At 31.5% G+C, this 12,548-nt stretch overlaps 1 protein-coding gene across 5 annotated transcripts in view; it reads left to right on the forward strand.

Annotated features, from left to right (window-relative positions):
* The window catches only part of LOC148628592 (inactive tyrosine-protein kinase transmembrane receptor ROR1-like), a 138,940-nt gene that overhangs the window by 42,070 nt on the left and 84,322 nt on the right, over positions 1–12,548 (forward strand). For all 5 annotated transcript variants that reach the window (XM_088590643.1, XM_088590662.1, XM_088590673.1 and 2 more), the window contains one exon: positions 10,300–10,359. In XM_088590643.1, the coding sequence (XP_088446769.1) occupies positions 10,300–10,359 (60 nt within the window). The remainder of the gene's footprint in view (positions 1–10,299; positions 10,360–12,548) is intronic.

Genomic DNA, 12,548 nt, shown 5'->3' on the forward strand with positions numbered 1-12,548 from the left:
GTCCTCTGAAAGGTCGGATATGAACCTTTGTCCTCAGAAAGGTATGAGATGAACCTTTGTCCTCTGAAAGGTTGGATATGAACATTTGTCCTCAGAAAGGTATGAGATGAACATTTGTCCTCTGAAAGGTTGGATACGAACCTTTGTCCTCTGAAAGGTTGGATATGAACCTTTGTCCTCAGAAAGGTATGAGATGAACCTTTGTCCTCAGAAAGGTATGAGATGAACCTTTGCCCTCTGAAAGGTTGCATATGAACCTTTGTCCTCTGAAAGGTTGCATATGAACCTTTGTTCTCAGAAAGGTAGTATATGAACCTTTGTCCTCTGAAAGGTTGGATATGAACTTTTGACCTCTGAAAGGTTGTCATGAGAATATCAGAGATGAACATAGTCTTCAGAAAAAAAACTGGAGATGGACTTTTGTTGTCAGAAAGGTCAGAGGTTAGCCTTTGTCCTGAGAACGTCAGAGAGTAACCTCATCCGAAGAAAAATTGGAGATAAAGCTTTGTCTTCTGAAACATTGGAAATAAACTGTGTCCTCAGAAAGGTTGCAAAATTTAGATGATGATTGAACAATGGAATTTTGGTCAGATAATGTGTAAAGAAATGATTTTTTTCTTAGTGCCGCAGTTTACATCAAAATTTAAATGTTGTGGTTGAAGCAGGTTGTAGTTATCAGTTTAGCAATAGAAACTTGGTGTAATTCTTACAGACATAATCTCAGTTGGTCCCTCAGCAATCTCCTGCAACATTATCTTCACCCATTAAAATTAAAAAGAAGGTATAATACCACTATTAAGGGGAACCAGTCACATGCACATACCAGAAAGTAGTTCGTAAAAAACAAAATAGTTGCTAGGATGCATTGTATATTTTTTTGTGATTTAACCAGTATATCATCTGGGTATCATCTGAAAGCTTATTGTGTCAGGTACACACTGAATACAACAGTTTTGAACTCTGATGTAGAGAATAATTTGTTAGAATCTAGATCTTAAGTCCATTGATTTGTCAAATTTTCAAAAGGAAGTAGTATTTTTAGTACCTGCCTACTTTCACTTCACCGTTCTTTCTTTGAGGCCTTTAAAGGTATGCTGCAAAATTTATGAGAGTCTTTAAAGGGTTCCCTCTATGATAAAACCTGTTAAAATTCATTTTAACAAACTTTAAAAAAGATTGGGACCTTAAAAACTGCTTAATTTAACTTAGAAAATATAGTAATGGGACTTTTAATAGTGGTTTTACACCTAGAAATGTCTACAACTAAGTATACATGTATTACTTTTTAAACCTTAATTTTGGCTCAAAGTTTGTATGTGAAAATCTTTCATAAGAAAATTCAGATGCATAAATGGATTTTAGGAGGCAACCTCAAGCTCCCCTTCCCAGTTTATCCCTTTTTGGAATTTCTGAATCCACTAATGAGATGAGTAGAATTTTCACATTGACACTTTAAGAGATTGACATTTCTGTGTTTTATTAGTTCACTGGAAATTTTCCTTCACAGTTCTGTATGATTTTTGTCACAAGATTTTTTTAAAAAATCCCTTTTTGCTGTGTTTTTTTTTTTAACAAATTACAAAAAGCGCCTTCTACCATTAATTAAGAAAAACATGCATTTTATTTTGTAATTGTCCTCAAGCACCATACACTAGTGATTACACTCTCAATTTGTCAACAACCTGCAGAAAACAGATACAATTTAATTGAATCTCAAGTGACACAAAAAATATGATTATCACCATTCTGGCTTGACATTTACACCCTGCATCAATCATTTGTTGTAATTCTGACAAATTAAGTTATGATGATATGAATAATTTAACCATGAATTATGACAATTGTGATGAGATAATAGGCAACTAATGGCAATAAATTGCTGTGGTAGATCACAAAATATAATCTTTTCCCATTTTCGGAATGAAAATAGTTGGTATTATAGCATACCTTGAATTGTCCACAGCTCATCACATCAATTTCATGTAAATGAGTTTTGTTCCTTCAAATTAGAGGTTAAGGGCTCTTTAGTTTAGCATTTGTCATTTTTATTGTTATACTGTAATGTTTTGCTTGAATCATCTTTTTCCTCCAGGATTGGTTGCTCTTAAGTTTTGTCCTGTTTCTTTCAATGAGAGGATAGTAAGTAATGAGAGAAGTGGGATATCTACAAATTAATTTGGTTGCCATTTTAAGATGTTGAATAATCTGCCTGTTCAGAATCTTTTTTTCAAACTAGCTGCTACTATGTATTAACTTTATCCTCAGTTTTGAAGATGGATTTCAACACAACATGGGTACATTTGCTTTTTTTCCTAATTTAAAACAATCCTTTTTTTCCAATAAAAAATATTTATATTTATAAATGTATACAGTGTGTATCGGTTCCATAAAGGTAGACTATTTTTTTATGTATCTATGTGTTACCTTGCAGATCATGTTGCCGTTTTTGAACCATAACAAACATGGGGTCATGAACCATCTTTTACTAGTTCATTAAAAAATTGTCTGTGTATTTCTTTCCTGCAAGCTGTTGCTATTAAAGTTGGTACATTGGGAGGACTTAGTACTTGAGTAATTGGTCATAAATAGCTATAATTTAATAGATATTGGCAAAGTATATTACATATAATCTATCTATTGGGACAAGAAGATCTTTTATTGTGTTATGTATTTGTTTATTGATCCATCTTTCAAAGTTATGGATGAAAGGTATCTTATTTTTTATGACATTATTGAAGAAAGTCTATGATCAAATGATAATACACTATGTGAAGATCCTGAAATGCTTTGAAGGGGTTCTGATTTAAAAAAAAAAAAAGGGGGGGTTCAGGATATAATATTTGCTTATTTTACCAAAATTTTACCAAAACACAGAATAAAAAAAAAAAAATTAAAGGAGAGGGTCACTCCCAAAACCTTCCTCTGGTTCTAGCCAGTATTCAAGTAGTCATGAATATATCAATTTTATATGAGATTTAATTTGCCAAAACAAGCTACTATGGTACTTGCCACAATGTCACTCTATGTACTGCATATATATCAAAACCTCTTTTTGCTTACCATATATAAATGATATTGGTGGTTTACCAAAGTCTATGTACCAATGATGGATCCTGGTGGTTCACGTAGGTCAGACCCTCCCCTCTCCTTTTTTGTTGGAACATTTTGTAGATTTTGTGGAAAATTTACATAAAATGAACAAAAGTAGTCTTGTACTGCCTCTTTTTCTGGAACCCCTCTGACACCCACCTCCCAGTCTTTCTCTTAATGTGCACCTTTATCTCACTTTACTTTTCGTAAGATTTGCTTATGCTTAATCCATTCATTCATATACACTCTGAGAATTTGCAGTTCAGTAATGGAAACAATATTACCAGAATAAATATATATATGATGAAAAGAGATACAGTTTTGCTAGTTTATTAGCACATAATCACACTAATTGTTCTTCTGTTGGCAAAGAAAATATTGCTTCTTGGTATGTTTGTATTTTGTTTATAATGTAAACAACATTTACCCAGTAATATGTAGCTGACTCTGCTGTTGGTCCAAATTATCATCAGAATCTAATGTGCCTGCATGATGTATGGTGCTTAAGATTATGATAAAGTTTATCTTGCTCTTTCCTAATATAAATGGGTCTCAGAGGCATTGCAGAAGTTTGGCTCCATCTTTGAATAGAAAAACAGACAATTGAAAGTTTAAAGATTTTTATTTTGGAACTGTTTGGCATGGACAATATGGATAATAGATATGGTTTTGTCGTCATTGAACTAGATAAGATAAGACATGTGTTTACAACAAAACACATGATAACAATGATCAAATAATTATATAAATTTATGAAAATGACTACATAGAATGTTTACCCTAAAATGATGCCATTTACATTCTAAAGGACCAACAAAAAATAGTAGTCTTATAAGGGTATAAAAGTATATAGATGTTTTAAAATTGTCATATTGAGCCATACCACAAAAAACTTAGGGTTGGTTTTGGGTAGTGAATTGAACTGTTTTGGAATTCGGGGCCAAAAAGAGCATTTCTGTGATATTCAGACAATAACTTGAGTAAAAGAGAACAGATCTTTTCGAAATTGTACCACAAGGTACCATATCTGCTAAGGAAGGCTGGGATTGATTTTTGGGATATGTTACTGAATCTCTGTGGTGGTATTGAGCAGAATCCTGCTAAGATTTTACTGACTTTCAAAGGTTTTATAATTCCTTTCATTAAGGGTTAGGGTTAGATTAATTACCACAAATATTGGTCTTGATCTCTCTCCATAGATCTCCATGGGAATAAACTGTCTTCAACCAATGTTGAAAAATCATCATGTTTTCTATCATTGGCTACTTTTAAAGTTAGGTATTGATGTACATAAAGAACCTGTTCCCTCTTGTTGAAATATATTTTCACTTTCAGTAGGTTGTGAGGTTAAGGTTAAACTTCTAAATATATGAAATTTGATATCTATGGTGTTAGCATTCTCATCTTGATAGTAGTAGTTGCCATCATTGACCATTGTTTATCTATTTTTTGCTTTTTCTCTATTACTAATTATGAAAATGTTTATCCCTGGTTGATGACAAGTAAAAATATCTTATATCCTGCATTTAAAAGAAATACTACAAGACAAAAGGCATTAAATAGCATGACACTATCAATAGGAAATGGTTTCAAAATGATAATTTAAACCTTTTATAATATTGGACCACAATCAAGTAATGACTTCAGTCAAAAAAATACATTATGCAATCAAAAAGCCATCTCATTACACAATAAAGCATGCACTTTGCTGTACTGCCTTTTGACACATTGAATTTATCTTTGATAACAATCACATTGGCACTCAGAACACATGAACTGGAGCTAATTTACCAATTATAAGGTACACCTATTAAGATTATCTTGGACTAGATTATGATGAATAGAAGAAGAAATTATTTGAACATCTTTGGCAAAGGATAAAAGAGGACATCTTCCCTGAACGAGATATGAAGATATGTCAGTTGATGTTTTGGATGTTATGTCAGATCCTAATGAAATCTTAAGGGACTGCTAAGTTTCCTTGACAGTTTCTGTTTTCTTCATCTGTCTGATCTTGTCAGTTTCTTTATCATTACTTTAAAATTTATTGGCTCATCACCATTGTCATCTCCCAATTTGGGAACTGTTATACGGTTTTTTGTTTTTATTGATGAAACAATGATGGACAAAGAAATTGGGGATGTTTTTTTTAATTTTGCAGTCTTTTCCATTATAATGATACCGAAACAAATTTTGGGCATATGGTATTTGGTTCTGTTTGTCTGTCAGTATGTATTTTGTTTCATTTTTCTAACAAACTTTTCTATGAAGATGATATTATCATGATTTGTATATTACATGTACCTTATAGTTGCCATAGGGAAACGAGTGCTGAACTTTCATATAAAAATGTCTAGACTATCAGATTTTGTTTCAATATGTTGGGCTGAAATTTTAGGAATGTTGCAACACCTTGATGCTTACTGGGTGGTGTCAAGCATCAAAATTTGTTGTGAGCAATTAACCTCCCCTCTTTCCTCCCCACTTAATGATGTGGCTGTAAAGAAGTGGAAAGGAAAGGATTGATGAAATGTTGACAATATGTTTTGAAGGAGGACAAATTATAGAACATCCGTATTATATTAATAAGGGTGCTTGATCTGTTTGCAAATGCTAGCAATTTTGGTTGCTGTGCAATTTGAACATTCAGTTTTATTGGATTTCGCTACCCATATATGGAACAATAAATGAAATTTTCCTCACAAAAATCTTGGCAGGCAACAAATAGATTTATGTTAAATATGGCTTTATAAAGATGGAGCTTAAGTTGAACCCAGTATTGTTTGCTGTCCAATATCAACTTCCTGTATGAGTGGCAAAGTCCAGAGAGGGGGTTGCAGGGGGTTGGCACCCCTTTTTATTGGAATTTTGTCATTTTCATGTGTAAAATTAACAAAAATGGCAAATACCAGTAATATCTTAGCAACTCCCTTTTCTGAGGAATCCTGCCTAGCACTCTCATTTTCAAAGTGTCAGGATCCCGCCCTGAGTGGGGATATAGCTAGCACAACAACACATTCAACTTCATATTTTTACTTGTATTCCTGGTATTAGCTGGTAAAGCTTGTGAACAGGTTCTGATCATTTGTATGGTCAAAATCTATATTGTTTGCTTCAAATTTTCATGCCTGGAATCTTGAAGTGCAAAAAAAGCCTGATGTTGGTATATGTTGAGTCATTTTTCTTTGAAGGATGTGATGGAAGTTGATGCCTAGTATGTGGTTTTATAGAGTTGTACTACAGAACTTTGGGATAGAATGCAAATACATATGGCGACTGTATCTAAGATATTTATCTGACTTGAGTTATTTTGTCCTGATATCCTATATTTATAACCAATTTAGTAATTACTGTATCATGTCATAAAATTGTGCAAATATTTCTGTAAAAGATGCATGATTAGTATGAAAAGAATCTAACTGGAACTCATGGATGTAGATTTATTACCTGAGGTTTATTACAATGCACCATCGTAATCCAGGCAAGAATGGCAAAACATTGTAAAATGTTATCTTAGATGGACAGGTGATTGAATTTTATTTGTCATAAGTTGTTCAGAACTTGTTAAAAAGGAAGATGCTAGCGTGCTTATCCTAATTAACTCCACATTTACCCTGTACAAAGGTGTCTGGTTGTGTAAAAAAGGGAGATTGCATGACAGAATCATTTAGTATTTCCCCCGTTGAGTTCTCCATTTAATTTGATACCATAATAGTCAGTGGGCCTATTGTTGTCAAATCTCAACCATGTACTCCACAGGTCAAGTCTGTCATCAACTACTGAAATTGTTTCCTAATTAAGAAAAGTCATCACAATTAACTAGCCACAAGCCCAGGAAAGACATAATAGGGAAAAATACATTAAAATTTTAAAAACCCTAGGATCTTATTCATATTGTATTCTCTCATTGACAAACACATTTATTTCTTTGCCTTAACCCCAACCCCTTGTTGGAGGTATGAACCTACAAGTCTGTTGAAACGAAAGGAATAGTTTTCTCATGGAAATTATATTTTAATGTGAGTGAACAAAGCATATGGTAGGTCATAATTAGTTGAGTTTATTAAATTAAAAAGCAATAAAAATCCTATAAGGAGGTACTTCTCATTGAAATGAATATGTCTCTTTCTGCATATTATGTTCTATGCCTCATCAACTGCTTGGTGCTATAACAGAGAGAGATAACTTTGATATACTGCCTTCAGAGTTTGTGAAAATATTATACATAGAAGAAGAAGAAATGTTATTATTTCTTTCTATACCTACTTCTATACTTTTATAACATTTGGACCTTTAAACATGGTTTAGCCTGTCTAAACTGATTTGGCTGAAAAAAGAATCAGAGGGGTCAAATAAGTTCAGTGAAAGTGTTATTCATTTCAAGAAACCAAAATAAATTTATAGTTTCTCAGCAAATTATTTTATTTAATCTTATTTAAAATTGATCCAGTTCAAAGCATACTTAATTTTGAAATAACCATTCTATGATGCTGAATGGTTTCAATGTCTATTTTCATGAGGTAACACCTCAATTTGAGCTTTTCATCAAATACTTCCTGGCCCAAATATTTTCAAATAATAGTTGCTTGAGGAAAATCTCTTATGAGAAAGTTTATTATGAAACCAGAACCAAGAGGTGGTACATTTGTTTTAAAGACAATCTAAGTATCTGGGAAGTATATAGTCATTAATACATGTAAAAAGAATTATCATATGGATAAAACTTGATGGATTTTCAATTTACTTAAGTTTTTAAAATATTTAGAATTAACTGAAATGATTTTATCTGGAAAGCTTTAGGCTGTTTCTAATAGTAATTTTGTTATCAGTTTTCATAGAGTTGTTTGAGTACAAGTATTACATTTTGTTATCTGTTTCTTATACTTAAGATTTCTGAAATTTTAAATTAATTCATTTGAATACAATTAACAGTGTTGTTCTGATAAAATAATGGCATTCTAGAGAATCAGACTGTTTTGATGAAAATGAATTGCTTTAAATACTTCTGGTTGCATGTCTTGTGGCCTTGGACCTTCCTTGTGCATAACTCAGTTGCAAAAATTCATCATATGCACAACTTTCACACAAGCTATATATTAACCTACCTCAAATCCTATTAGCTTGATAATAAATCTCTGTTTATTTTCCCAGCAACTTTATTTATTTGTCATCTCAGAATATATTTTTGACATGTTAAAGCATTTACATATGAGAAAGTAGAAATATGACTAAACCCCTTGCTGAGAACAATCATCAAATCTAATGCAATGAAAACATTTCAAATTTCAAGAATTTGATTGATTGTATGTTTCTAAGGTGTTTTACTTTTACAGGTGTTTGTAGGAGTAGGGATTAAATTTTACTGTTTTTATGATAAAATACATGTCAGTTGACTGACATGGGGTCAAGATCCTGAAAATCTGAGAATAAGTACACATTGCAAAGAGAAATCTGACCTTTCCATTTGAAGGTTTTCTGCACTCTCCTATCTGACAAGAGGAATCTTAGCCATTATTCTGTAGAAAAAAATTACTACAAAGGTTTTGAAATTACACACATATAAAATTTATCAAAGTTAAGCTGATACTCTTCTCTACTAGTTTGTGTGAGGGTTAAGTCCTTTAGATGTCAAAACCTTTGAAACAATAGAATTTCCGGCTTTGATGAAATTGAATAGACATCAAATGAAACAAATATGATATTGGTCTGACATGTCTGAACTTAGGATGTGAAATATTTGAAATGCTCTAATCACATTTTCACTCCATGTGTGTGACATATATAAGATATTTTTCATAGATTTTTTTTCCTTTAGATTAAATCTCAAAAACTTGAAAACTAAACTTTATCTAATAAGAGGGATCTTTCTATTTGTCAGAGATAATGCATGCGATGCACCTCTGAACTCATAAGATTTTATCTTATCAATTAGGTTTTTATTTCATTTAATAAAACATATAATATTACAGCTGATAGATTTAATATTTATTTTCAGTGTTATATCTAAAATATCCCACAGTTATTACAGAATATACCAGACAGGGTTTCAAAACCTACATGTGTGCTTTCCTATTGATTTGGTTTTATTGATATGGACTTAAATTCTTAATTGATTTATTTGTGTTTTAGTGTCTTCAAAGATACAACTGAGCAATGGGTACAATGAAGTCAAAGTGTACATTTTCTAAACTGCTTCAATAATAAGTATATTCCTGACTTCTAGATAAGATTTTTTATCCAAGGTTTTGTTTTGAAATTCTCTGTGCATAAGCCATGATATTTTTATTGTTTTAAAAAAGTTTCTGAAACAGAAACTGGGGTGTTTGGTACATTGTTACAATATTCCTCAGAGGAGTGATCTCTCTATTTGACTTCTTTGCAAGAGTTTTGTTGTCTGTCTGTAAATACTAGGCCCCAGTACCAGAAGTTTAGTCTCAGAATATTGTTTACTGCCTGTGACATTATTAAATCCCACAACTTTGATCTGTGTTGTCATGGAAGTTAAGAAATATTAGATTTAAGTATTTTAATGTTTATGACACACAGGGCAGAATCATTGCATTTCATTTTCTTTGAGGAGGTGCAGGTTTCTTATTGATAGTTTTAGATGCATGCTTTTGACACACAAACTAGCAAGATATTATGTTATACCCTCCAAAAAGTTGCATGTCCATCTGTCTGTCGGTTTCCAGATGATAACTTATGAATGTATCTATGCTTCTTTTTAAAAAAAACTTTGTACAGTTATTTAGTACCATAAAATACAGGTTTAGTTCAAAATCCAAAATGCAGTTATGATGCATGGTAATTTTGAACATTTTGCCACACTTTTTTTTTCACCATTACATGGGAGGTATCATTTAATGTTCCATTAATGCCCTATTTATAGATATGTACATGGAAATGAAATATTATTACATCCACAATGGATGTGTTAATAGACTTATCCCCATCACCACAAAGCTTCAAAAGTTATTGTGAAATCCCAAAATGTTGTTAGGAGTTACCAATGAAATTAAGAATGGTCTCAGACTTAAGTATTTTTGAAAATTGTGGTGTTAAAGCCAGTAAATGTTCTATATTTGACAAGGAATATAGTGGAGTAGTGTTATGTTGAATGACTGTATCAGTACATTTTTTTTTTATTCCTGCTAGAATCTTTATTCCCTTGATTACTTATTCAGTACCATTTATTGTTTTCTTTTACAGAACTGAAGCTGAAGTCACAGTGCTTATTATTAAGTGTTTACTCCATACTCCTCCTGCAAGGTAAGTCAATGACTACAGCCTGAAAGCATTGTGAAAACTGGTATTGGAAAATTTATAGCACATGTATTTTGTGAAGCCCTTCACGAAATCAGATGTTTTAAAATAATTTCTTTGTTGACTTTCTCCAAGGAGGGTTTTTTATCAGTTGTTCGCATATTATTCCAAGGAGGTGAGGTAAAATATGCATTTACATGTTCTAAAGCAATGAAAACATAAAAACTTAATTGATAGTCATCTCAGTTAAACCAGCGTTTGTTGACATAAAATTTCGAGTAGAGTGTTGTTTGCTCTTTGGCTGACTTTGTATTCAATGTTATGTAATCAGGTTTTTGAAGGAGCAACTATCTTGTAAGGTGACTAAGTGAAAATTTTGGAAGACTTCTTGATCAATTTAGGATGCCATTTTACCACCAATGTAAAAGTATATATTTATTGCATTTCATGATTTTCTGATATCAATAAACTTTTCAAACACTTTCAAAACATGTGTTAGGCTATTAACCAATTTTCATATTTAATATGATACATATTGGTGCTTATAACAAATGATTTCACTATCACCTTAATACCACACACCCAATATAATGGTTCAGTAATATATAATGATTACATTCCCTTAATTGTTGAAGGATAATTTTAATGTCTGTGGAAGGAAATGCAAGAAAAAAGAAAGAAAAAAACTACCAATAATTTGTATAAAAATAGATTTTTTTGCTATCTTTTAGGTGAGATTTGTAAATTAAACATGAGGGGAATCAATAAATGTTTATTTTATGCCCATTTCATTGGTTCTGTAAGAATAAAACAGTAAGCTACGAACATATCTGTGTTATTTTCTGTGAAGTCATAAAGACTGTGTTTACTGCATCTAATGTGTGAATTCTGATGAAAATACTGTAGTCAGGTACCAGACAGCTGGAGTACGAAATCATGCAGTTTTAAATTAGGGTTTTATTTTTGGTTTGTTTTGTTTTATTTTTTAAGTATGAAATGCTCGAAGAGAATTATAACTATACTTGTGTTCTTTATGATCCACAGAGTCTTTCTTTACTAGTGGTTGATTATGCTCTTATTTCTAAAACTTAAAAATTTTGGAGCCTCTCACTTGAATGCAAATGAATTTTAACAATTTACACCTTAAGCTGAGGCAGTGTTCCATTGTATTAAAAGCATGATGAAAGGTATGATAAGATGGAACTGTGTTGAAGAATAACAACAAACATGAATTTCAACAAGCCAGAAAGTATGTTTGTGTTACAAAATAAGAGAATTAAAAGATTTTATGGAAAATCTTTCATCAATGCAAACACATTATCTATCAAGTTATCTACTTTTTTAGCATCAAAGTAGAAGAAATAAAAAGTGCAGAGCTTTTTTTTATTGTTTACGGCTGACTGATATCTGCGATAACAAGCTTTACATAACATAGAAAAGAATATTTTGAATTAGAAAACTGTATGGGAAAATTATACAATGCAAGTCCATTTTTGAGCTCAAATGAAAATTATATTTCATTTAATTCATTTCTATTTTATGCTAACTACATGTATTTTTATGTCATAAATCTCAAAAATATGACGTAAAACATTAGTTAGATTCAAAATGGAAATGAAAAATTTACAATTTATGCATGCTTTTCTTCATAAAAATGTCCAACATCTTTAAATACATAGTAATAAATTAAGTACTTTTCAAGTAATAAAGTAGAGGATATTGCGTAATTGGCAAGAACTTTCCCATTCTTTAAATGTTCCTTACATCTTCAGTGTTCACATTCTAAAGTTTTCTGATAGTTTAGTAAAGCAGAATAATAGACTGTGCCCCAGGATAAGAACTGAGGTCAAGAACTCATATATATCCAAGATGTCATATTTTTTGTAAAAAAGTAAATCTATTTGATGGCATGTGATTGTCATAATTTAAAAAAATACATATTCAAATCTATCCAATTCAAAGCAGCTTTAAATCAGAGTTTTGATTTATGATTTTACAGCTTGGGGATTCTTAAAAATACATGTAGGTAAAATTTACATCCTATATATATGTAATGTGACCATTCTAAACATTGAACCTGCATAACTAATTTGTGGCTACATCATTACTTCATATATTTGGTTATTTTGTATTCTAAAATTGAAGAGTTTCTTGAATTATGGCTGATCTACAAAATGAAATTTGTGATGGCTTTT

Source organism: Perna viridis, chromosome 1, assembly GCF_037379345.1.
Source record: "Perna viridis isolate PV_CMFRI_1.1 ecotype Kerala chromosome 1, ASM3737934v1, whole genome shotgun sequence".
In the NCBI taxonomy this organism is placed as follows: Eukaryota; Metazoa; Mollusca; class Bivalvia; order Mytilida; family Mytilidae; genus Perna; species Perna viridis.